Raw genomic sequence first — 27,725 nt, forward strand, 5'->3', positions numbered from 1 at the left:
GATATACTATCGGCCTCTTTTACAAAGCCACGTTAACGGCTGCTGTGCGGCAACAGCCCCGAAGCCCTTTAAATCTCTATGGGCTTCGGGGCCGTTAGCGTGGCTTTGTAAAAGAGGCCCCATGTTGCAGTAATCGAGTTGACTCAGAATTAAAGACTGAACCAGAGAGCTGAATATAAGGGCTTCAAAATAGGATCTCAGTGTACGCAATTTCCACAGCACGGAGAAACCCTTAATCCAGGTACCGTACGTACTTTGATTGTGAGCCCGCCGGGACAGATAGGGAGAAACACTTAGAATACCTGAATGTAAACCATTTTGAACAGAAATGGTATATAAGAAATATAAATAAATTATAGAAATGAAATACCTGTCTGCCCCTTTGGGTTCTGCTCTTTACTGGATATGATTTTGTTCTGTTTTTCTCTCCACTAGAAACCCACATCCAGTATGAAAGAATGAGCACAAACATCACATTAAAATGTGGGACAGTGGACTGGGACGCAGCGGTGACATGGACGGCCAACGGAACGGACATTGACAAGTCACAGCTCAATGGGTCGCGCCTGATTCTGCGGAACGTGGACTTGTCGCACAACGCGCTCTACTCGTGCTTCGAAGTCCCCTCCTGGCAGCTCAAGTACCAGACAACCCTTAAAGTGGGACGTGAGTAATAAGGTTTCTGTTCTTTAGTACCTCGGGGCATCCTGCGAGGCATCTAATCCAGGAGTTCTCGCAGCCCATTCCTTGGGACATACCAGCACATCTGGAGTCCTCTGCATCCATACTGAATATGCATGAGAGAGATTTGCATGCACGGGTCTCATTGTTTGCAGATGTAGGGTGACCAGATTTTCCATTCGGAAAATCTGGACCCCCTTAGATCCGCCCCCCCCCCCAGTTCCACCCATCCCCGCCCCATCATGACCCAGTCCCACCCCCAATCCCGCCCTGCCCCCCCTGCTGCCTGCTCTGGTCGGGCATCCACACAGGCGACGCGATGACATCACATGTGCGCGTGATGTCATTGCATTGCCCTCCTGCCCGAAGGCGATTTTGAGGGAGGCTTTTCAAAACCCGGACAAAGTGCAGGGTTTTGAAAAGCCGTCGGGACCCCCTGGACGTGTCCTCATAAGGAGGACACGTCTGGGGGAATCCAGATGTATCTCATGCATATTCATGGTGGTCAGGTATTTCCTACGGATTGGATTGAAGACTGCCGATGTGTTCTTATGTCTTTGCCTTGAAGCTCAATGTTGCACAGACTCAGCAGGTCTCCTCCAAATAATTCTTTACCTCAGTACTGAGTAATAATGCTTGCAGTCCTAACCTTTAGGTATAATGCTGAACCTTACTGCCTGTTCTCCTGTTATCATGGTAATGAGGTATGAAGCCGATTCTCCTGCCTGTTTGAACAACTAGAAGGAGAACTTTCTTCATGTAGCCCTGAATATCTTGGCAGAAAGATCAGATGCCCATTTCTTATACAGATATCCTGATAGCCTTCTCAACGAGACGTGAAAATGTAGGCCTGGAGCACTTCTCTGGTTTTTCTCCTTTGAATCTATTACTTTATGTAGAAGGATCACGTAGGCCATTGAAGAAATGTTCCTCCAGGGAAGGATGATGTACACCAGGGCAGGGCAGTTTTCTTTCTTATTATTCATGTTTGAGAATTTCACACAGGTTCCCCCCCACCCCCCAGGAAAGTTTTCCTTTGCTATTTTGCTTTGCATTTTTGCAAATTATTCGCATGTGCCTGGAGATGCCTCAAAGAGAACTGTTTCCTAAAACTGACAGCTAAAGAACATTTGGGTAGAAATCCCAGGAAGAAGAAAACAGACAGATCCACAGCAGTCTCACAGCGTGCGGTGCGAGTAAAGAGCGTGCCGCCTTTTGTTTGGGAAGCTGAGGGCTTCCCATCGGCTTGCGATTGCGTTGCCCCATATCAGTCCTGTAGCCATTTCACTGGGTGTTCAAACCTGGACTGGGACCCGAGTCTGGCACATTATGCTCGACGCGGTGTTGAAACTTAGCGCTACCGTCGTTTTCATGCGTGTAAACTGGTGGCACAGTTTTCTTAGCTGCCGGGTTAACTTCTACAGGTTGGGGGAAATTTTTCTGAGGACTGATCTTTGGGAATAGGACGCGCAGCTGCCTATGAAGCGGCTGAAAATCACACACTGGTGGTCCTATAAAGAATCTCGTCTGTCCAACCCTGCCTAACCGCCCGATTATCTAACCAGCGCCCATGTCCCTTCTCATCAGCTGATCATGGTGAAGGAATCCCCTGCCATAATCAGCTGAGCAGCTGTTGCAGGAAAACCCCTGTCACCCCCCCCTCCCCTCTGCAAACTTGGCCGGCAAGAGGGATGGCCAATTCTTCCTGCCGCTACCCCCAAACTCCCACCCGACACTGTCCGCAGCAGAAGGGATGCCCAATCCATCCTGCCACTGCCCCGAACCCTCCCTCGAACTCAACCGGTAGGAGGGATGCCCACTGCCTCCTGCCACCGGCCCTGTCGATTCCCTGACATTCCCCCAACCCCTGACATTCTGGGATGCACTGGGAATGGCCTAAGATTCCAATTGGCCAGATACCAAAGGCCCCTCCCATGGGTGTAGGTGTAGGGAGTGTCAGGTGTTTGGGGGATCGACAGGGTCAGCGTCAGGGAAGGAGTGGACATCGCTCTTGCAGTGGAGTGTTGATTGGGGGTTCAGGGGTGGCGGCGGGAAGTAGTGGGCATCCCTCCTGCTAGCCATCTTCATGGGGAGGGGGATGTTCCCCGCCTCGGCTTCTGAGCTCATCATATCAGTGAGATTCTTTTGCGATCAGCATAGCGGCCACGTCTGTTTGAAATTTATTTATTCAATTTTCTATACCGTTCTCCCAAGGGAGCTCAAAACAGTTTACATGAATGTATTCCCTGTCTGTCCTGGTGGGCTCACAATCTATCTAATGTACCTGGGACAATGGGAGGATTAAGTGACTTGCCCAGGGTCACAAGGAGCAGCGTGGGTTTGAACCCACAACCTCAGGGTGCTGAGGCTGGAGCTTTAACCACTGCGCCACTCTAGAAATCAAAATGTGGTAAAAGTGAGCCAAGTCTAGGACAATGAAGCCATTGTGACATCACTGATGAGGTTGGCTCTTATTGGTGGAATGAGGCATTATGATGTCACAATACCAGCTCTGGCTATCAGAGGCTGAAGCTATTCACATTATTTATTTATTCAATTTTCTCTACTGTTCTCCCAGGGGAGTTCAGAACGGTTTACATGGATTTATTCAGGTACTCAAGCATTTTTCCCTCACAATCTATCTAATGCACCTGGGGCATTGGGGGGATTAAGTGACTTGCCCAGGGTCACATGGAGCAGTGTGGCTTGAGCCCACAATCTCAGGGTGCTGAGGCTGGAGCTTTAACCACTTTGCCACACTCTCTCCCAGACCAGATTTTTGTTGGCCCACATTTCAGACGCCTAGGGCCGCTTAAGCTCGCCCAAGGCCACTTCCAGATAAAACTATGCCCACGCCCAGCCTCGAGCGAGCTTAAGCGTCCCTAGGCACTTCCCTGTACCCATAACAGATGCCTGTAGTATAGACAGCCTGTCTCAGTGGGGGGGAGGGGGGGGGGTTAGAAGACGTGCGCCTCAATAGGCATCCTGCCACTGTCTAACCAGGCAATCGCTGCCTACAAACGGGACGCCTTGTATAGAATTTGCCACGATGTATAGCTAGGGACACCCAATCACTTTGGTAGTAACCCCCCCTCCTGCCACTGTTTCCACCCTGAACCTCCTTGTTAGCCTACTGCTACTGTTTCTTATTTCTATACTGCTACCAGATACAGCGCTGTACATTATACACGCAAGACACGGTTCCTGCTCAAAAGAGCTTCCATCTAACTATGAGAGTCCCACTGGACAAAAATGGTGAATAAATCTATCCAGTTTATGTAGGGACTGAACTGAACCCGGAAATTCAGTGCCGGTGGCTGGATCTGGCCCCAGTCTTCGCAATATCCCCCAATGCTAAGTTTGTAAAACAACACGATCCGTGTACTATAGCTGTGTGCCTCACGCTTACAAACTTAGCATTGGGGGATATTGCGAAGACTGACGCTTGGAACCCTCACTGCATATCCATCACGAAAATTTGTGCCATCTTTGGTGATATTGCATGGACATGGCCCCAGGCATTGAATATCTGGGTTCACCACCAACCACGGGAGGTAGGCGTGCTGCTTCCCGTGGTCTGACTGTCAGTTCCCTAGAATTTGGAGGGATGTTTTATCACCAGTCACCGTAATTACATTACATTAGAGATTTCTATTCCGCCATTACCTTGCGGTTCAAGGCGGATTACAAAAGAAATACAAAACAGAGGGTTACAATGGAAGAACATTTGTCCTTTCTAGAGAGGTAAAGAGTAGTTTTATGTAGTTTCTGAGTGGCGGGAAGAGGGGGGGGGGGAAGGACAGTAAGTTTGAAGTTAGGGCTGTTTCAGGAATTTCTTGAAGAGTATAGTTTTTATTTATTTTCTGAACGTCTTGTAGTCTGGTGTCGTTATCAGTAGATTGGAGATTTGGTTGTCTAGTTTAGCTGCTTGAGTAATCTTCTATTTGTTTATCACTAGTCGCTATAATTTTCTGCACATGAAATATTTGACAGATAGGGGAATAGCTACACATTATTATTTGTATAAAGCCCGGTGTAATAGACACAGACCGTAAAAGACCTCTCATGCAAACTTTAATTAAAAAAAAAAAAAAAAAAACACAACCCAAAACCCTTCACTCGTGGTGTTAAAGCCTCTCCATCTGATTAGCTCCTGACGGGACGAGGGAAATCACAGAGCATTCTGACTGAAATCCTGCTGGGGTCTGGGAACGGGAACAGAGTGAGAATGGAAAGCTATTTGTAGGTGCAGGGTTGGGAGGATGAGTGCACAGTGTGGTGGGGGGTGCTCGGAAGAAGTGCATAGACTGATGATAGGAGGTGAAGCGAATGAGCAAAATGCATCCTTATTCCCATTAATGTAATTAAGTATGCGAGAACTAATCAGTCTAGTAATTTTTATTGGTAGTTAATTTAGCCCTTGGATTTCAATTTAATGCACTCTAATTTCTTCATCGACGTTCCTGTCCCTTCCTCACACCAATGCATCCTTGATAACTGCAGCATCCAACATCCATCATAAAATATGGAGAAATCTTTTAATGAACATGAAGTCGGCCGACGATATGTTCTACATGATTTTAAGCTTGCTCGGGCTTAGGGATCAGAAGTCCTCATTTTTCATGGTAGGATCACGACTTCTCTCAGTGGTTCTGCTCTTAGGGGGTTCTGCTGGGCCTTCCAAGAACAAACAGAGGTTAAGTTCTGGGCCAAAATATTTGAGGGCTAGCAAATGGCCAAACTGCAGATCAGGCAAAGTGATATGCAGGGGCATTTTTGATATAACATCAATATACTAGGTTAGGCATCACTCAGAAGATGTCAAAAATCTAACAGCGATAACCCCCCCCCCCCAAAAAAAAAAATAAATAAATAACAACACATTTATGGCATGTTTTGAGAATTGCCGAGGTAAATGTGTAAAAAAATTGGTGTCTATAGGAAGTGTCACTGTTGCCATGCATCAAAAATGCGCCACAAAAGACATTTGCAATATTGTCGTTTATGGGGACCATCAACAATGACATTAATATATTCCTGCACCAGCGAAACGATGTTACCAAGAACTGCTGAACAGGTGTATATATAGATAGATAGATGCTGTATATAACCACACATGGAGAAACGTTTCTTTGTGGCAGTTAGGAGTTACAGAGAGGAGGCAAGGTAGTGGAGTTAGAGGCGAGAGAGACAGATAACAAGGAGACAGAGTGTGAGAGGAGAGAGAGAGAAAGGAGAGAGAAGGGCAAGAATGAAGCGAGTCTCATTTGAAAGGAAGCTCCGGAATGAGAGGGCATAGGCTGAAGTTAAGAGGTGGTAGGCTCAGGAGTAATCTAAGGAAATCCTTTTTTACAGAAAGGGTGGTGAATGTGTGGAATAGTCTCCTGGTGGAGGTGGTAGAGATGAAGGCTGTATCTGAATGCTAGATAGCTTAGGAAAGGCATGTGGGATCTCTTAGGGAGAGGAGGAGATAGTGGATGCTGCGGATGGGCCCTTTGGCCTTTATCTGACGTCATGTTTCTATGTTTCTATAACCATAAAGCTCTATGACTTCACAATGCAGGTGTAAAGAGCCTTAGCCTATAGGAAGAGGAGATGCAAATGTTAAGAGCCTTAGCCAATAGGGAGAGGAGGAGATAGCAGATGGGCAGACTGGATGGGCCATTTGGCCTTTATCTGCCATCATGTTTCTATAATCATAAAGCTCTATGACCTCACAATGCAGGTGTAAAGAGCCTTAGCCTATAGGAAGAGGAGATGCAAATGTTAAGAGACTTAGCCAATAGGGAGAGGAGGAGATAGTGGATGCTCTGGAAGGGCCATTTGGCCTTTATCTGCCATCATGTTTCTATGTTTCTATAACCATAAAGCTCTATGACCTCACAATGCAGGTGTAAAGAGCCTTAGCCTATAGGAAGAGGAGATGCAAATGTTAAGAGCCTTAGCCAATAGGGAGAGGAGGAGATAGTGGATGCTCTGGATGGGCCATTTGGCCTTTATCTGCCATCATGTTTCTATAAAGCTCTATGACCTCACAATGCAGGTGTAAAGAGCCTTAGCCTATAGGAAGAGGAGATGCAAATGTTAAGAACCTTAGCCAATAGGGAGAGGAGGAGATAGTGGATGCTCTGGATGGGCCATTTGGCCTTTATCTGCTGTCATGTTTCTATGAATCAAATTATTCACAAAACTACAGGCAGCGGTATAACTTTCAACAAGTTCGCTTATAAAAATATTAAAAAGAACAGGCCCAAGAACAGAACCTTGTGGCACACCTTTCCTCAGAGCGATCTCCGTTGATCAAAACCTTCTGTCACCTTTCACTCAACCAGTTCTTGACCCAGCCCGTCACTTTGGGACCCATCCCGAGGGCACTCAGTTTGTTTATTAGGCGTCTGGGTGGAACACTGTCAAAGGCTTTGCTAAAATCTAAATACACCACATCTAGCGCACATCCTCCATCCAATTCTCTGGTCACCCAGTCAAAGAAATTGATCAGATTTGTCTGACAAGACCTACCTCTAGTGAATCCATGTTGCCTTTAAAGGGTTGCTTAATCCGTCCAAGGAAGTAATAATATTAAAAATAACTTTATTTTTATATACCGCAATACCAAAAGCAGTTCAAAGCGGTTTACAGAGGAAGAGACTGTACAGACAGCGATATTAGAGAAAAACTTTTGAAATTACATTAGCATATATCTGGAAGTGATTTGTAGCAGGTGGGGCCTCAGTTCAGATGAGAATCCTCAGGTGGAGTGAGGAGGTTTTGTGGGAGACCCGTGAGAAGCAAGTTGCAGTATAGGAGTGGGTAAGGGTTTTGGTAGTGTCTTCAGGAAAGAAGGGACAGATTTTGACAATGTTAGAGCACGTTTTAGCAGCTTGTTTTTTCTCTATCTGTGGAAATGGCTTTGAAGCTGATCATATATCTTTTTGTGGAATTTCCTTTGGCCTCCATGGGATTACATAGTACACTCCTCCCTCCGTATTCGCGATGGATAGGAGCGGGACAAACCCGCGAATACGGAAAAACCACAAATAGCTTTCATCATCATGGTATAATAATAACATTAAAAAAAAAAAAAAAATCACCACCATTGGCATAAAATTATTCATTTAAAAAAAATCACCACCGACGGCATAAAATTATTCAGAAAAAGAAAAAGAAGCCGGCACTTGAGCTGACCTACCATGTTCCTTATCACTGGAAGAGCACGAGCTTCCTTCTTCCCAACAGTTGTCCCCTGCCTCGTTTTTTCCCCGAGCCCTCGGTGCCCTTTCCCAGCATGGCAGGCATGAGAGAGCCGGAGTTGAGACCTGAATCCGCCACCTCCCGGGCGAAAGCCGCATACGGGTTGCTGCAGCCACTTGAAATTCCCAGCGATGAGAGAAGCCCGAATTTCCGTCTCATCGCAGTCCGCGCTCCGGCGATGCTGCCACTAAACTACTACGCCAAGGCGCACATAGCGTGATCCGTAACCTAAACCCCGGACCCGCAGCGCCCACCCATGTGCCGCACCCTGGCGCTTCCATTGGCTGGATGGGATTTTTGGAAACCCTCCTCCTCTCCCATTGGGCGAGGGCCCCGACAGTCAAACTGACTTTGGTGCTTCCATTTCTCAAGTTCGATGGAGCCTGCACTGCCTGGACTTGGGTTTGGGGTTTGCAAAATTTTTATTGGTGATTGGATGATGTAATTATGGGGGGGAAGGAGCCGGTATGCCAAAAGTCGCGAAACCGTGAGTGCTGGAACCGCAAATACGGAGGGAGAAGTGTAGTTTCTCTTGGGGGGCAATGATTCTAAATAGGTTAGTTTGGCGCATACCATGACAGTAATAAAGCTTGCTGCTGAGTTAGGGCTTGCAGAGTATGATCTCAGTCTCTGAAATTTACCGCTAATTCCGTGGTGATATTTGTATTGTGCCAAAGGCACCTTCCTTCTGAAGTTCATAAGATACAAAAAAAAAATACCATTTTAAAAAATCATCTAATTCAGGGCATTCCAGGGGAACTCTAATTTTTGTCCTTTTCGTAACATCCGTAACACATGCCGTACTGGGTTTAGAGAGCGCCAGTGTTTGGGTTTATAGACACTGGCACTGGGATGCTTTTGGATTAGCTCCATCATACCTAGTTGATGTATTTCTTTTAGCACCTGACAAGAATAGTAGAAAGTCACACGCTCTGTTCGTTTTTCCATCAGCTAAAGGTTGTTCAAGTACGAAATATCTTGACCACACGCTGGCCTATCAAGCAGCACATTATGATAAAGATGTTTGGCATTTAATAGGTGCATCTCTTTCTTATGTACAATTTAGAAAACAATTGAAAACTTTTCTTCTTTCCAAATTTTTTTTTTTAAGTTCAATAAATTATATTATACTAGTCTTATAGCCCGATACATTAACAGGTGCTAGAATATATGTGTGTGTGTCTGTCTTTATTTTTTTTCTCTCTCCTTAGCCGCTTTCTGTATTTCTGTCTGTCTGTCTTTCTTTCTTTTTTTTCCCCCCTTGACTGTCCACCACCACCCCTTGCCTGCTCCCCATGTCCATTCTCCCTTCCTTTTACCTCGCCTGTGTCCTCCACCACTCCATCACTGCTCACCTTATCCAGCAGCAACCCTTCTCCCTTAGTTTTACCTCCCCCCTGTCCATCATCACCTCCGTCCTGCTCCCCCTGTCCAGCAGTAGGCCTCCCTTTTTTTATGCCCCCCTGTCCATCAGCACCTCTTCCCCTGTCCATCAACCCCTTTTTCCTGCTCCCCCTGCCCAGCAGTACCCTCCCTTCCTTTTTCTACCCCTCCATTTCCCTGTGCTGCAGCATTTCCCTCCCACCCCACTTCCCTGTGCAGCATTTTCCTCCCCCCCCATACCTTCCTCCTTACCTCCATGCCCTACCATTCTCTCGCCCTCTGCTCCCTTTCCTCCTTCAACTTCATCAGGCAGAAGCAGCAGCAGCATTTATAATTAATTGCTGTTGCCGGCTTCAGGTCTTCCTCTCTGGCAGGTCCTGTCTTCATGAAAACATGAAGTAGGCAGGACCCGCCAGAGAGGAAGGCCTGAAGCCGGCAACAGCAGCGAATTTTAAATGCTGCTGCTGCCCGAAGAAGCCAGGCCTTAACCACAAAGCTGGGAGGGGGGGGTGGAGGGTTTTAAAAGATACAGCGGCGGCGGTGCGGGGGGGGGGGTTGAAAAGCCATCGGCCGTAAAGTATGCCGCCTGCATACTTTACGGCCGACGGCTTTTCGGGACTTTAAAAACTTGCCTGTTTTATTTTTAAATGCCGTCTGGGCTCGGCCGCCGTGGCCTGCAGCCACCGACAGCCGCCGCAGCCTGCAACCGCCGACAGTCGCCGCGGCCGACATCCGCCTCGGGCCGCCGACAGCTGCCGCGGCTGACATCCACCTCGTGGGGGGAGAGAGAGAGAGCTTCGCGCGCATGCGCACTCCTACCTGCAGTGCCCTACAGCGCATGGAAAACGGAACACGCAGATGGGAGTGCGCATGCGTGGCTAGCGTTTTATTTTATTAGATAATACTTATAGATACAACCAAGTCATAACAGATTTACATTATACATAGGAACCAACAGTCGCCCTATACAACAACAGTTATATAATACATCAGAAAAAAGTATTAATTAACACAATAATAAATGGATACATTTATAAAATTTCTGATCTTAAATTTTTATTATATCGTTTTGATAAAGTTTTGTAAACCGCATAGAATTTTTGTTGGTTATGTGGTCTAGAAATCTGGTTATATTATGTTACCGGCAGCGGTGAAAACAGAGGGGTGCTGGGGGTGTGGTCTGCCCTGGGCGCAGGCACCCTTTCCGCCCCCTCTTGTTCCTTCCTGACCCCCCCCCCCCCCGCCGCATGCATGTGCTCCTCATATGTCTTTCATTTTCCCTGTGCGAACAACATTACGAACTTGCTGCCCGCATCGCTGTTGCCTCTCTCTGATGTCACTTCTGGGCTCCGCCCCTAGGAAGTGACATCAGAGGGACAGTCGACACTACGAGGGCAGCAAGTTTGTGCTGTTGCTCGCCTTGGAAAATTTAAAAGGTACAAAGGAAGGGAAGGGGCGGGGTGGGCGGAGAAGAGGGCAGACGAGGGACACCACTCACCCTCACTATGCCACTGGTTACCAGTGTTAATTCTTAGCAAGATTTTTTTTGTTATTGCAATACAGTACTCCCCTGAAATTCGTGGGAGTTACGTTCCAGGAACCCCCGTGAATTTTGAAAAACCGCAAATACGTTTTTTAGGCAGGGGAGACAGGAGAGCGCAGCCAGCGCCGGCGAGTGAAGGAAATCACTTGCTGTATGCTCCGACCACCTCTTCCTGTACTAAGGTAGGGGCGGGCCTCATCAATCAGGAGCTGCTTTGACACGCAGCTTCTGATTGGTGAGGCCCGACTTTAGTGCAGGAAGAGGCGGTCGGAGCATACGGTGAGTGATTTCCTTCATTCTCCGGCGCTCCGGCTGCCCTCTCCTGCCTGGTCATTCGCGGTCAGAAAATACCGCAAATGACCGGGACCGCAAACCACCAACCGTGAATTTGTGGGGGAGCTCTGCATGTAATCCAATATTGTATTACAGACTATATCGTCGATCTGAATATGTCGAGACCCCCATTTTTCTCCCCAAAAGGAGGAAAAATGGTTAACTCAAATATAAGCTGGGAGCCATTCAGGAAGCCGCTCAGCGCTGAGCAGCGCCAAAGTGTGCTCCTGCTCGGTACCGCTCAGCGGCTGAATCTGGAACTCGCAGGAGCGAGCGAGCGACTGGGTTAGCAGCGGAGCAGGAGCATGGAAAGCTCTCTCCTGCCCACTACACCTCTGGACCACCAGGGATTCTAGTGGCAGAGGAGGTACGATGGACAAGGCAGGGAGGGGGGACATGGGGGCGGCCCGGCGGAGGCCTGCAATAAGTCTGGGAGGGGATTGGCTGGGCACTGGCCTGAATATAAACCGGAAGCCCCATTTTTGGGCCAATTTTTGGGCTCAAAAATTCTGTATTTTATTCGAATATATACGGTAAATACGCAAATAATGTCCCAAAACGTTTGTTTAGTTAAACTTTATGAACCGCCTTTACTGGCAAGCTGGCCACAGCGGTGAACACAATAAAAATGAAATGCACTTAGAAAACGAAGGCCATATTCAAATAGTAGAGCTATCATTCAACAAAGAGTGGTCCCCCCCCCCCCTTTGCTTTCCCAAAGAAATTGCAAAGGGGAACCCAAAGATACCCAACACAGAGCCTGGAGAAAAGTTCTCTAACAGCCAGGAAGTGGCATTTTGAACACAAATACACTTCATCCTCCGTAGTCGCTGTGATAGGGAATTAACAGACTTGTGAATAACTTTTTCATATGTTATTCGCTGTTTTCTATTAAAAACCATCGCGAACATGGTAACCGCGAATAACATGGTGGGAGACTCGGCCTGTTCCTGAAGGAGAGGCAACACACGGTGAAGAATCAGCAATTTTCTCTGTAAACGCTTAGAATCGGCAAATTCTCTATGCCAGCTGATGTAATTGGGGGGGGGGGGGGGGGGGGGGGGGGAGGGGAGCCAACATGCTAAAAACTGCGAATAATCGAAACCGCGCTTGCTGAAACCGCGAATACGGAGGTTAGAAGTGTACCAACAAAAAAAATCAGGTGGCCCAGTTATGGTTTGTTTGCTTTTTCAGTGTAATCTGCACTTGACTGACGGAGCGATCGCAATGTGCGCTTGCGATTTTGCTCATAATGATCCTAGATGTGTACCGATGGGTGGGGTTTATTGCATCATGGTCAGAGGCTGGATTTTTTTTAATCCTCCAAGAAATTCATAGGGTAGATTTGTACTTTTCTGTCACTCCCTGCATTCACATTCATCTCCCCCCCTTCCCCCCCGCCATGACTTTGCTCTCCCAAGGCCAAGACAGAGACGTTCTAGCAGTTGGTCTCCCTAACCCTTATAAATGGTTTTCTCAACACCGACAGTGAAGCGAGCGGCCTTTGTCTGCCCAGTACAAAGGAACAGCTGTGTTTGCATAACTGAGTGAGACTTTTTTGGCCAACTGGTTAAAAACATGCTAATATTTAGGACAAGTTGATGTGAGAAATAACAAATTCAGCATTTGTTTCCTGTGTGTAAACACGGGCAGCAGCTTAAGTGGGGCTCATGTGAGACGCCCCTGGGCCCTGCCAAAGTTCCATGTATTTGAGTGAGGAAGAGCGCATGGGATTCATTGGGGTCAGCTGCCTGGTGGTTAAGTTTTCTGATGAAGAGATAACTGCGTTGTTTACGCTCTCTGGCCTGGGAAATCCATGCTCTGCCAGTGCTCCTAAGTTTTCTCACAAGACTACAATGTTCAGGTCTTTTTTCTTCTCTTCTTGTACTTCTGTTGGGGTTTTTTTCTGCACTTCTTCTGCACTTTCCCCATATTGTCCTTCGCGCTTCACTCTCTGGCCCTCCCCATCCTAAAAACAGACACTAAACATAGAAAAAAAAAACAACCCCATAGAAAATGACGGCAGAAAAGGGCCACGGCCCATCCAATCTGCCCACTCTAATGGCCCACCCCCTAACTTCCTCCATGAAGAGATCCCACGTGCCTATCCCATTTTTTCTTAAAATCTGGCATGCTGCTGGCCTCAATTGCCTGTAGTGGAAGATCATTCCAGCGATCAACCACCCTTTCGGTGAAGAAGTACTTCCTGGTGTCGCCATGAAATTTCCCGCCCCTGATTTTCAACGGACGCCCTCTTGTGGCCGTGGGTCTGAATTCTCTGTCTGGCACCGTTGTCCGCAATTTTGTGTCAATCACGTGACAGCGCCGGTTAGAGAATCGCTAGGGGTTACCAGACGTCTGGATTCTCTCGGACATGTCTTCCTTTTCGACGCCATAGCCAGGGGTCCGGACGGCTCTCCAAAACCCGGCCCTTTGGCGGGTTTTGAAAAGCTTCCCGACAAAATCGCGTCTTGAAGGGGCATCTACGCATGTGTGGACACAACTCGGTGGCATGCGCAGATGCCGTCTGGGGAAGGGGCAGAACAGGGCATGAAAGAGGCGGAACTGGGCGGTCTTGGGGTGTGGCCATGGGTCCGGATTTTACCGAAGGAAAATCTGGTAACCCTAAGAATCACGCCTCCATGATGTACATACATACATACATATTGCATACATGATGGGTAACCAGTGTAGTTTTTTATAATACAAGCTTACGGGATCTGATTTCATGAGACCGTAGATGAGACGGACTGCATCGTTCGGAACGATTCTCAGTTGTTTAGAAACATAGAAAAAGACGGCAGATAAGGGCCGCGGCCCATCTAGTCTGCCTACTCTGTGCAGAGATCCCACGTGATGATCCCATTTCTTCTTAAAATCAGGCATGCTGCTTGCCTCGACCACCTGAGGTGGAAGTCTATTCCAGCGATCAACCACTCTTTCGGTGAAAAAGTACTTCCTGATGTCGCCGTGCAATTTCCCGCCCCTGATTTTCCATGGATGTCCTCTTGTCGCCGTCAGACCTTTGAAAAAGAAGATATCTTCTTCTACCTCGATACGGCCCGTGAGGTATTTGAACGTCTCGATCATGTCACACCTCTCTCTGCGTTCCTCGAGTGAGTATAGCCGTAATTTATCCAGCCGTTCCTCGTACGGGAGATCCTTGAATCCCGAGACCATCCAGGTGGCCATTCGCTGGACTGACTCAAGCCTCAGCACATCCTTGCGGTAATGAGGCCTCCAGAATTGTACGCAGTATTCCAGATGGGGCCTTACCATGGATCTATACAATGGCATAATGACTTCTTAAAAGATCCCAAGTATATAATATTGCTATAGTCTAAGGGCTCCTTTTATCAAGCTGCGGTAGGCGGTAACGCACGGAATACCGCGCGTTCAACCACCTGCCGCACTAGTCGCTAACGCCTCCATTGACGAGGCATTAGTTTTGTGGTGTGCCGCGGGGGTTAGCGCGTGATGAAATGTCTGACGTGCTACCCCCGTAGCGCACCTTGATAAAAGGAGCCCTAAGATACTTAAGATCAGTCGAAAAGAGAAGTCAAAATAGTGTTTAATGGTACGAAGTTTCCATAAAGTGAAAAACATTTTTTAACCTGAGAGCTAGTGTGATCTTCGAAAGTCAAGCTTCGGTCCAAGATGACACCCAGGATTTTGATGGTAGAATTAATTGGGTGGTATGGCCCATTTAATCTCAGAGGTATTCGTGATCTTGTTATTAGGACTTGCCAAAAAGATGCACATGCAAATTCAAATGAGTGGCAATTATTTCTTTATTTAAACATTTATATCCCGCATATCCACTGTCAGCATAGCTATCGCTACCATTCAGCGTTTGTAGTTGGCATTACTTATGTCAGCGAAGGCCTATGGGAAATTATTTCAATCTGACTCTGGCATGTGAATGCAGATAGACCCTGAGGGCAGGGAAACTGTTTTAAGTAGCCCTGATTGAATCATGACTAGCTAAAAGGTGTTAATGTCTGTTTAAGAGGATGCTTAGGACAATGGGTCCAGGTGCACAGATCAAAAAGATAGGCTGCTTGAATGGGACAAAGAAGCCAGAGACTAATCCCATCTACCATGCATGCAAGTATCGCACCCTCCTTTATCAATTAAATTAACCATTGTTTCAAACAGTTTACAAATTCTAAACAGAAAGATACTGGGACATACAATAGTTTCTATACACAGAATAAGATTCCAAGCTATAAAATCCTCCTGGCTATCAATCTATCTATCTCTTGGCTCTTGGCACTCTGGTCCTCCCTTCTATCTCTTGAGCTCTCTCTTTCTCTGTCTATCTTTCTTTTTATCTATGGAACACGAAGCATCACCCCATCCCCCTTTTCTCTCTCTCTGCCTTTCCATGGAACTTCACACTTCCTTCTGGACTCTGTAAGGCAGGGAAACTGCTTTGCTCTCTACTTAATTGTAATGCTTAATTGTTGTAATGCCTATGAATACTACTTTTCTGTAAGACTATTTCTATAATATATTCTATATGCAATCACCTCTGGCTGTGCCTCTTTGATTCTACTTCCTGGTGAGTCTTCAGTGAGGGAACTGAACCTGGGACCGGGCGTTTGTCAGGGCGCCTCTCAAGTGACCCCACCAACCATATATTGTGGGGGCCACTAACAAACCTGACATCCACGATCTATGCGGGTTGCAAAATCACATTCACAAATAAAACCGTAGAAACACATCACCTCATACCATTGACACACCGCATATTTCCTATATCCTAAAACGTTTATCACCCATTTCCTTTAAAAACATAAACTTTAATACATAAACTAAAACATTAAACATTCACAGATCTCGGAAAAGCCTTTCTGAAAAAAATAAGCTTTCAAACTCTTACAGAAAGATAAAAAGTTAGAACTGAGTCAGGGAGAGTTCCATAATTGAGGACCTACCGTGCCAAAAAGGCGAGAATGACTGGTAGAGAAGGAACAACCAATAATTGCTTAGACTGAGATCGCAGCGAGCGAGCTGGTATATATGACTCCAATCATGATGCAACTACTTCTGGTAATGACTTTTATTCTGCCTTAACCTCCAAGTTCTAGGCGGATTCCAAAAGAGTTAAGCTGGACATTTCCAGGAGAATTACAGGATCAGGTATTAATTGCAAGACTGTGACTTAGCCTGAAATAAGGGACACTTAGGTGTGGCATTAGTTTGTCTTGACAAAGTTCCTGAATAGCAGGGTCTTTATTACCCTTCAGAGGGTTTTGTAATTGTAATTAGGTTTTGTAATTGGGCGAGATGGTGGTCTACTTTCGTTGCCTGAGTTGCCAGTAGTCCGTCGTACAAACCCATGTCAAGATCTTGAATTGAATTCTCCAGACAATTGGGAGCCAATGAAGCTGAGCAAGTACATAAAAGCATAAGAATATAAGAATAGCCTTGCTGGGTCAGACCAATGATCCATCAAGCCCAGAAGCCCATCCTCACGGTGGCCAATCCAGGTCACTAGTACCTGGCCAAAATCCAAAGAGTAGCAACATTCCATTCAGAATCCTAAAGAATGGCAAGATTCTAGAATCCCAAAGAGTAACAAAAGATTCCGGAACCCCAAAGAGTAGCAACATTCCATGCAGAATCCTAAAGAATGGCAAAATTCTAGAATCCCAAAGAGTAACAAAAGATTCCGGAACCCCAAAGAGTAGCAACATTCCATTCAGAATCCTAAAGAATGGCAAGATTCTAGAATCCCAAAGAGTAACAAAAGATTCCGGAACCCCAAAGAGTGGCAACATTCCATTCAGAATCCTAAAGAATGGCAAGATTCTAGAATCCCAAAGAGTAACAAAAGATTCCGGAACCCCAAAGAGTAGCAACATTCCATTCAGAATCTTAAAGAATAGCAAGATTCCGAAACCCCAAAGAGTAGCAACATTCCATGCTACCGATCCAGGGCAAGCAGTGGCTTCCCCCGTGTCTTTCTCAATAACAGACTATGGGCATTTCCTCCAGGAACTTACCCAAACCTTTCTTAAAGCAAACTACGCTATCTGTTCTTACCACAACCTCTGGCAATGCGTTCCAGAGCGTAACTATTCTCTGAGTGAAAAAAATATTTCCTCCAATTGTTTTTAAATGTATTTCCCTGCCGAAACCCAAAAGGAAAAGCCCTTGTGGGTGCATTTAACCAGCTTATTAGTATGTAGACATATACTATGCGCACTTTATATGCATGGATGTGTTAGGTGCATAAAAATACAGCAATTTCTCTCCTGCTCATAGAACTGCCATATGCTAAATAACATCTCTAACCTTGTTGGTGCGTGGATCAATGCCAGTGATGTCATCCTGGATTTGGTACTGCTCAGGTTCCCTCCTTCCAGCAGAAGGTCTTAGGACTTTTTGGAGGAGTGGGGAGAGATAATGAAGGCCTCTTTTGTGTATTAGTGTGTGGAGGTGTACAGGACCAGAGGCTTGCTTGATGTGTTCTACTAGAGGGAGTTTTGGGCCCAGAAGGTCTGAATTAACACAACCGACTAAAGCAATACTTTAAGTTAATATCTAATGAGGCCATTTGCATATTTTTGCTTAAATATTTGCATGCTTATCAGTCTGCCATTGAAGAATTGGTTGCAATGCTAACTCAGATGCAAATTTCATGGGCTAATGCTGACAACTGAGTGTTGGCATCATTAATGCTAAAACCCTTAAGTGCATAGGTCCATTTAATATTCTCCCTTAGAGAATGGCACAGGGATAGAATTTGTTCCTGCCCCTGTCCCTGCAATTAACCGCAGGGACATCCCCATGCCACTTTTTAAGGACAGAGGGAAGAATCAGAGCCTGAATGGGCCCAGCCACTGACCCTCAAGCCTTGCATTGAGGAATGCTGGTGTAGAAGGACTGAGGTTGACATAGACACTAAAGAATTACAGTCTCTGATTTCCAGAGCTGATACTATGATGTCATAATGCTTTAATCCACCAATAAGAACCAACCTTATCAGTGACATCACAATGGGTTCATTATCATAGACTTGACTGACATAAGAATCAGAGTCTGAATGGGCTCAGCCACTGACCCTCAAGCCTTGCATTGCTAGTGTAGAAGGACTGAGGTTGAGATAGACACTAGAGAATGCCACGGGATAGTTTCCCACGGGGGACGGGGACAAATTCTGCCCCCATGTCATTCCTTATCTCTTTCAGAAGTTTTCATGGAAACTTGCCACCAGGGGATCTCTTAGAGAGAGGAAGAGAGTTCCTGTGGATGGGCAGACTAGATGGGCCATTTGACCTTTATCTGCTATCATGGTTCTATAACCATAAAGTTCTATGGCATCACAATGCAGGTGTAAAAAGCCTTAGCCTATAGGAAGAGGAGATGCAAATGTTAAGAGCCTTAGCCAATAGGGAGAGGAGGAGATAGTGGATGCTCTGGATGGGCCATTTGGCCTTTATCTGCCATCAGGTTTCTATGTTTCTCAAACTACATTTAAGTATTAATCTGAAAAGAAATGTTTGACTGAATATCCTTATACAAATCTAAATGGTTATTAATTCATTTCTTCAGTTTTTAGGGTTTTTCCTTTTACTTCCGCTCGATAATGAGGACATCTATGATTAAGTTCTGCTGTAGCAGAATGCATCTATTAAACAAGATGAAAACCTTCCATAGCGATGTCGGTGAAAGGTAGATGTTCTGCGTGCGTGCCCTGCCACAGGGGAACCCATGAAAAGTATTTCAACTCTGTGAACGAGCTCTCAGCTCTTACACTCAAGTGCTTTCCTTTATAGCCTGAGCCGTGTTCAGTAGCAAAATGCTAAGTGGAAAACATGAACGCGTGAACAAGAGACACTAAAGGGCTCATTTTCACAAAAGAAAAACGTCCAAAAAGAGGCATAAAGGGGCAGATGGACGGTTTTCTCCCCAAACCCTTCCAGTGCGCTATTTTTTAAATCCATTCCGTAGACGGATTTCTGTGCTGTTCACCTGCAATGCATCCTAATCTCAAGGAGGTGTGATTTGGTCGGGTTTATGATTTCAAAGTTGTCCTGCAGTAACTAAACATTTTGGAAAACGTCCAGAGCACAATTTGTACCTTCCTGTGTCCAGATTTCCCCTCTCTTCCTCTTCCACACCAATGTGTCTCTTCTCTTCAACTACATCTAGCTTCTTTCCCTCTTTCCCCTCCCCCCCTGCTTCCAGCATCTGGCTCACCTGCCTGCCCTCCCCTTTCTTTCCTGCTGTGGGTTTCTTTCTCTCCCTCTTCATCCCCTTGGCCCAGAATCTCTTTCCCTTTCACTCCCTCCTTCCTAGTGTGAGCCGGGAACACGCACGATCGCGCGGTCCAGCAGCCCCCTCCCACCCGATTGCAGCGTTCCGTCATCTCCCTCCACCTCACCTTAGATACCGAGTTTGCCGGCTTTCTTTTTCGCCCAGCCGCACGCGTTCAAAAAGCCGAGCACGCGCGGCTGCTCAGTTGTTCAATCTTCTGCTCTGACGCAACCGGAAACAGGAAGTTGCAGCAGAGGAGAAGATTAAACAACTCGAGCAGCCGTGCGTGCGCGGCTTTTTGAAAGCGTGCGGCTGGGCGAAAAAGAAAGCCGGCAAACTCTGCATCTAAGGTGAGGTGGAAGGAGGGAGATGGCGGAACACTGCGATCGGGCGGGTGGGGGCTTCTGGACTGCGCGATCCTTGATTGCCTCTGCGGAGACTAGACCATTCACCGCTCCACGGGGCAGTGAATGGCCTTGTCCCGGTCCCCGCAGCGACCACTATTTTTTCTTTCCCCGTTTCGGCGGGTTACCCGCGGCTACTCGTGGCTAGCCGTGGGTAACAACCACCGTGTCATTCGCTAATCAGAAGCCTGTTGATGAAGCCTGGGGCATTGGTGGCTAAGGATTAAAGGTGAGTAGGAGTATTTTGTAGGTGATTCTGTAAGAGACTGGGAGCCAGTATGCTTTGAGCAGAAGTGCTGTAACATGGTCATATTTTTTTTTTTGCTTTCATTATCAGTTTTGATCACACTTTAGCGGCTATGGGACAGCGCGTGCAAATAGGACAGACTTTTATGTGGTGCCATTCATAAAATCTAAGAACTCAAGCTTGTACGTATAGACCAGGCATGAGTAACTTACAGCCTGTGGGTCAGAACCTGGCCCACCAAGCAGGGCAGGATTAATTTGTCGAGGGCCCCTAGGCACACAAGTACACTGGGTCACCTGCCCCGCCCCACCCCACCATGCGCCCAGGCGGAAACAGGAAGCTGCGTCAGAGAGACGTTTTGGGCAAGCAGCATTGCTTGCACAATTACAGTTCCCATTAGCTTTCTTACCTGCGTTGCTTGCTTATCTTACTTTCTGTCGATGGGGGGGGGGCGTGTTGCCGATTAGGGGGGCTGCGCTGCCGATCAGGGGGGCCCGCGTTGCCGATCGATGCTGGAGGGGCCCATCGCCGTTTGGAAAAAACAATGCTGATGCCCTCCTTCATCAGGCCCCCCCTTGACCATTTCGGGCCCTAGGCACGTGCCTACTCGGCCTATTGGTTAATCCTGCCCTGCCACCAAGCACTTTTTTCAGGTCCTCGGAAGCTTAACGATTCTTGCAGCGCTTACAGAGGGACCCCCGGACCTGTCCTCACAAGGAGGACTGGCAACCCTTTGCAGGACTCCAGAGAACCTGTCTGTCTCTAGTGATTGAAAACACAATATTGAAGCCCCCCCCCCCCCACCCCACCCCTCGCCAGTGGTAGCAATGCAGTTGAAGGACTCCAGCCCAGCTTAGAGGAAATAGATCTCCCATCCCCCATATCCCCTCATTCCATCCTGCCCCTCAAACCTTTTGAATCCTGGTGGATTCTGGTAGCAATTCCCAGCACAGCTGGCAGTGGTGACTCCTGGCGATGCCCACAAATTGCCACCCCACAAATACTGCTGCTTTAGGCAGAATCCTAGACAGCGATGTCTCTGTGTTACCTTGTAATAATTACTGTTGTGAAAGATGACAGGGGGAAAAAAATCCCGAACAGCGTACGACTTCTACATTATCTCATCCATTCCTTTGTGTTGTTTTGCTGTGATTAGTTTTCTGTTTGATTAAGCAATCCGGTAAAGAGGTTGACTATCTAATAATTATCTGTCAAAGTCATTTCAGCGCGTTCCTAGTTAGGGAAGACGGGTGGCAGATTGCCAGATATCAGTGGCACTGACATTTGTTAGCAAAAAGTAAAGGGGAAATCTAACAATATAACTTACACTAGCCTACACACTGACACAAATTGAAATATATACACGCTGACAGATGTGCACGAGGATTCACGCGTGACCCGTTTTCCTTCAAAAGGAAAAAAAAACAACACCATTTTTATTCTTCTGGTTTGCTACCAGATGGTGAAAAAGGCTTTTGTGTTACCTAGTCCTTACAATTTTTAGATTTTTTTGGGACCGAGCAATTTCCTTCTGTTCTGTTTGGGCCTTCCGCCCAATTAGAACTAACGTCCCGTGAGGCGAGGACTTCCATTTCTATCTGTCTCCCATCCAGCCCAGCCATGGCAGCATCGGTCCTCCAGCTGAGAGGCACAGACGGCTCTTCCTGTCAGTTTGTGTCATCATTGTGCCATGGCCTGGGCTGCCTTCTGGAGCCACAGCCAGGCAACCCAGAATCTATGGCAACTGAAGAAACTTGCATTTTCACACTGTGTTGCACCTTGGCACACAACACCGTGCCCTTTCAAGCCCTCCCCCATCATTCTCTCTTTCACAAACAGAATCTTGCACTCTTCCCCGTGACAGGTCTGACTCCGGTCCTGTCACTTTCCTACCCCTTCCGATTCAAGTGACATCTGTTTCAACCCTCGTGTGTGAGTTAAAGTGCCATCAACTCGGGTTCAAGTCCTAATGACCTGATGAGTTAAAGATCCAAAAAGAAGTCACTCAAGTGCTAGTCCGAGGTCCTCCGGCGTCATCCACATAGTAGTTGTCAACAGTGACCCATCAAAAGCGCAACGGACTTTGGCGCGCCGACAATCCCGCGGTGACATTTGCACACAGGACATATGCATGCCACCACTTCCGCTGCTTTTAAGACTTTCCATTAGTGCTGTTTGGGGGTGGGGGGGGAACATGTCCTCATGCTCCAGTTGGGGGGGTGTGGAGGGAACCCCCATTACACTGTAAACTCCTGAACAGCAAAAATGGAAATGAAAATTACAGTTTTCAGTGTACTTGGGGGGGTTCCCCCCAAACCCCCCCAACGGGAGCATAACTTATAAATGTAGTGAGGGGTTCGCCCCTCACAACCCCCCTCACAGCGCTAAAGGAAAGCCTTAAAAGCGGCGAAACCTGCAGCACGCATATGTCCTGCATGCATATGTCGCCACGGGATTGTCAGCGTGCCAAAGTTCGACACGATTTTGACGGTGTACCATTGTCAATGTATCCAGTTGCAGGTCTCTCTCTTCGTATAGTTCCTTCGATCTTTTCAAATATGATGTCCTTCTCCAGTGATCTCTCTCGTCGCACAGTATGACCAAAGTAAGATAGTTGTAACTTCATCAGGTGGGCTTCGAGTGACATATCCGGTCTGATCTCTTCCAAAATCAATTTGTTAGTTTTAGTAGTGGTCCACATAGAATTCTTCTCCAGCACCAGGGTTCAAATGAGTCAATCCTCTCTCTGTCTTGTTTGCGTAATGTCCAAATTTTGCGTCAACAATTGACCACTGAAGAAATGAGTGTGTGGACCAGTCTGATCTTCGTTTCAACGGTTGCCTTTAAGTACCTTATCAAGAGCTTTCATTATAGAGAGACCGATTGCTATCCTGCGGAGCATTTCTTCACTTCCTTGTTTACCAAAGAGCCCAAAAGATTACAACTCTTTACACCTTCTCTTCTATTGCCTTCAAGCTCAACCTTCATACTCTTAGTAAGCATCCTCCCCATCCCTCATCCTCCTATCCCATTTCTCTCTACTTAACCCATCCATCTTCCCCTTTCCTACCACACTGTCCTCCTAATCTGATCTACCAGCCTCTAGCTGGCATTTCCAATCCAACATTCTACCTTCGTCAGCTCAGTTGGGAGGAGGTGGAGGAGAATGAGCATTGACAGTGTACTGTCAAGACCGTGGACGCGTGCTCTTCCTCAGTCGTGGATCATTATTGCATTGGGGCCAGCTGTGCAGTGGGGATCACAGTCCCCTTAGGGTCAATGCTACACGTACGGCAGCCTTGTGCAAAGTGACTGCCCTGCATACAACCTCCCCGTGGTTCTAACGGATCTTGAGCTGCTTCTTGTATTCCCCATCAATAACTTTGAGTGTCTGAAATGCACTTAGAGGAGGCCAATGCGGAAGAGTAAGACTAGCACATTTTGTTCACTTCTGTTCCTGAAGTAGGTTGTCCTTACACGGTTTAATAGAAAACTGTAGTACAGTACCCTCAAAATATATCTAAAAGTGCACTTCTCAAGAAAGTAGATAAAGAAAAGGACATCTTGTTAATACAATATATATTTCAAACCCAGTACATAGGCCCGTACTCTTCAACATATTTATAAACGACCTAGAAATTGGCGCGAAGAGTGAGGTGATTAAATTTGCAGATGATACAAAGTTATTCAGAGTAGTGAGGACACAGAAGGATTGCAAAGACCTACAATGAGACATAAACACACTCGAGGAATGGGCTGCGAAATGGCAAATGAGGTTCAGCTTGGATAAGTGTAAGGTGATGCATGTCGGTAACAAAAATCTTATACATGAATACAGGATGTTCGATGCTATACTCAGAGAGCCCCCAGGAAAGAGTCTTGGGAGTACTGGTCGACAAGTCAATGAAGCCGTCTGCACAATGCGCGGCGTTGGCGAAAAGGGCAAACAGAATGCTTGGAATGATTAAGAAGGGGATCACGAACAGATCGGAGAAGGTTATCATGCCGCTGTACCGGGCCATGGTACGCCCTCACCTGGAATACTGCATCCAGCACTGGTCACCGTACATGAAGAAGGACACGGTACTACTCAAAAGGGGCCAGAGAAGAGCGACTAAGATGGTTAAGGGGCTGGAGGAGTTGCCGTACAGTGAGAGATTAGAGAAACTGGGCCTCTTCTCACTTGAAAAAAGGAGATTGAGAGGGGACATGATTGAAACATTCAAGGTACTGAAGGGGATAGACTTAGGAGATAAAGACAGGTTGTTCACCCTCTCCAAGGTAGGGAAAACGTTAGGAAGCTCTTCTTCACCCAGAGAGTGGTGGAGAGCTGGAACACTCTTCCTGAGGCTGTTATAGGGGAAAACACACTCCAGGGATTCAAGACAAAGTTGGACAAGTTCCTGCTAAACTGGAACGTACGCAGGTAAGGCTAGACTCAGTTAGGACACTGATCTTTGACCTAAGGGCCGCCGCAGACTGCTGGGCACGATGGACCACTGGTCTGACCCAGCAGGAGCAATTCTTATGTCTGAGAGCTAAGGGATATGTCCTATTGAAAGAAAATTAGTTATGCATCAGAAAAATCTAATCGGTCAACAAAATTCCACCATGTTCAACCTGTAAAGTCTATGCCAGAGATCTTGAGCTGAGTCCCAGGACATTTTATAACAATTATTCTCTATCAGACAATAACATTTTCCAACCTTTGGCATCTCTAGCTTGATTTTCTCACTATCTCTTTTTTCCCCCTTTGTCTTTTTTTTTCCTTCTTTGTATTATTTCTCTCGTTTTCTCTCCTGTCCAATTTTCTTTTTTCTTCTTCATTCCTCATATAGTAAATGAAATGACGGCAGATAAAGACCTGAATGGTCCATCCCGTCTGCCCATTAGTTATACCCATTAAAAATACATGATTAAACTGTGTCTCTTCTGGGTCATAGGGCCTCTTCTAGCACGGGGAGCTGCCCTGAATGGCCCACGGTGCTCCCGACGCTGATAGAGTTCAGTGTGGCTCTCTGTGCTAGAAACTGCTAAAATAGTTTAATAGAAGAAGGGGATAGACTGTAAAGTCCACCTGGGATTGTCCTGGGTTCCAACTGCTGAAGTTCCATCTAATCAAGCCATTGTGACATCACTGCTGAGCTTGGCTGTTAGGCATTGGTGGAATGAGGCATTATGACATCACAATCTCAGCTCTGGAATGTTGCTACTCTTTGGGTTTCTGCCAAGTAACATAGTCTGCCCATTAGTTATAACCATTAAAAATACATGATTAGATTAACTTGTCTCTTCTTTGACATTTCTGGGTCCTGGGATTGTCCTGGGTTCCGACTGCTGAAGTTCCATCTAATCAAGCCATTGTGACATCACTGCTGAGCTTGGCTGTTAGGCATTGGTGGAATGAGGCATTATGACATCACAATCTCAGCTCTGGAATGTTGCTACTCTTTGGGTTTCTGCCAAGTAACATAGTCTGCCCATTAGTTATAAACATTAAAAATACATGATTAGATTAACTCTTCTCTTCTTTGATATTTCTGGGCTGTAGACTATAAAGTCCACCTGGTATTGTCCTAGGTTCCAAATGCTGAAGTTGCCGTCCAAGCTCTTTCCAGACTATCCAACCATCCCATTGTTTGCAGGACATCTACCGTAAAGTCTCGCCAGCAATATCCTCATGTTCATAGAAACATAGAACATGACGGCAGAAAAGGGCCACGGCCCATCTAGTCTGCCCACACTAATGGCCCACCCCCATCGATGCCCTCCCCAGCCCAATCCTACACCAAATCACCACATATAGGACTCAGACCGTGCAAGTCTTTCCAGTACCGGCCTTAGCTCTTTAATTTACATTCTTCATTTTCTAATTAAAGATCCTCTATGTTTATCCCATGCTTTTTTAAATTCCACCATCGTTTTCCTCTTCACTACTTCCCTCAGGAGAGTATTCCAGGCATCTACCACCCTCTCCGTGAAAAAGAATTTCCTAACATTGCTCCTGAGTCTTCCTCCCTGCAACTTGAAATTATGCCCTCTAGTTCTATAATTTTCTCTTCTCTGGAAAAGATTTGGTTCTATATTAATACCTTTCAAGTATTTAAACGTTTGTATCAAATCTCCTCTCCTCCAGAATATACCTATTTAGGTCTTCCAGTCTCATATTCTCCTTCATTCCTCCTCCCTTTCCTCTCGTATTATTATTTTCTTGGTTTATCCCTCCTTCCCCAATCAATGGCTGCCTCTCCCATCTCATCTCCACATTCTTCTGTATTGCCACTGCTTTTCATTTCCTTTCTCTTAATAATTAGTCTCTACACCCTTGTCTTCCATCCTTAGCTTGGGCTTTTAACCCTACTTTCTTACCTTCTTCCCTCACTCCTGCCCCTGTTTATTCCCCATGTCTCTGCACCCTACGTCTCTCCCCAAACTGGGTTTTCTTTTTCCCTCTGTTCATCCCCTAGACTTTGCTTTCCATACATGGCCACATCTCGTCTTCACACGCCCTAAAAAGATCTCGCATTCTTTCCCTAGGAGGCTGTTCCTGATTACCATTCACTGTAACGACTTTGGACGAATCTCTCCATGAAAAAGGTGGTTAATTAAATCCCAATAAATTAATATATGATTCTATATTTAATTAACAGGCAAATATACAATAGTTTTGCTTGCCAATATTTTCATCACTACAAGACCGCACGGGAGCAAACAGAGAACGAAAAGAAATCATTGAAATGCCACAGATGGTCTTCATTCAGTTGGCAGGAATGACTTGGTCACTAGACCTTGACGCCAAGCAGGGTCTGCCCCTATCATACTGGTAGAGCAGGTGCAGGTCTGAAGCAGCCAAGCCTCATTCCTTTTTATGGAAGAAAAGAAGAATGGATCGTCATGCCTTGCTGCTGCCTGTAGAAACTGAGACTATGGAGGAACTTATCAGAAAGCTTACAAATCTCCATGAAGATTTCTGATATTTGTTTTAAATCTATTTTATTCATTTTCACATCAAAGATCACAAAGAGCACTTTGATACGTGTAACTAAATACATTCAAGAAATTATTATCAAATCATAAATTCCAGTACAATGATTATAGTCCACATTAAAGGAGAGTGAAACCATACATATTCAAGGGTAGTTGAATTAAAGAAAACTAAACTCGGTCATATTTGCATATGCCTCAAATGTACAGGGTTCTTTGGTTAATTACATTAGGGCCTAAGTGGTTGAAATTACAGAGGGGTCAGGAGCCTTAATGGCAGCCTTACCTTCCAAAAAATATTGCAATATACTTATTTGTTTGATAGGTAATACAACATTTACAAGGAAACCTAAGTTGAAAGGTAGCTCCCAAAGCCAAAACTGACTGACGGAATGTCAGAAATTTTTTCCGTCTAAGCTGCGTCCACTTTGAAACATCAGGAAAAATTGCAATTTTGTGATTGTAAAATTCAACATTTTCAGTTCTATAATAGAGGCGGAGAAGAGCTTCTTTATCTTGTAAGAAAACAAAAGTTACTAACAAAGTGGCTCTCGCTGAAATCTCAATCCGTGAAGATTCTAACATCCCAGTGAGGTCTAATTCTCCAGGATGAACAATTGACTTGTCCTTA

The 27,725-nt window shown here is 46.1% G+C and overlaps 1 protein-coding gene across 1 annotated transcript in view; it reads left to right on the forward strand.

Moving 5' to 3' along the window:
* Positions 1-27,725, forward strand: part of CNTFR (ciliary neurotrophic factor receptor) — a 1,036,238-nt gene that overhangs the window by 837,260 nt on the left and 171,253 nt on the right. Inside the window, exon 4 of the mRNA XM_033935683.1 lies at positions 436-666. Within this exon, the coding sequence (XP_033791574.1) occupies positions 436-666 (231 nt within the window). The remainder of the gene's footprint in view (positions 1-435; positions 667-27,725) is intronic.

This window comes from Geotrypetes seraphini, chromosome 1 (genome assembly GCF_902459505.1).
Source record: "Geotrypetes seraphini chromosome 1, aGeoSer1.1, whole genome shotgun sequence".
Classification (NCBI taxonomy): Eukaryota; Metazoa; Chordata; class Amphibia; order Gymnophiona; family Dermophiidae; genus Geotrypetes; species Geotrypetes seraphini.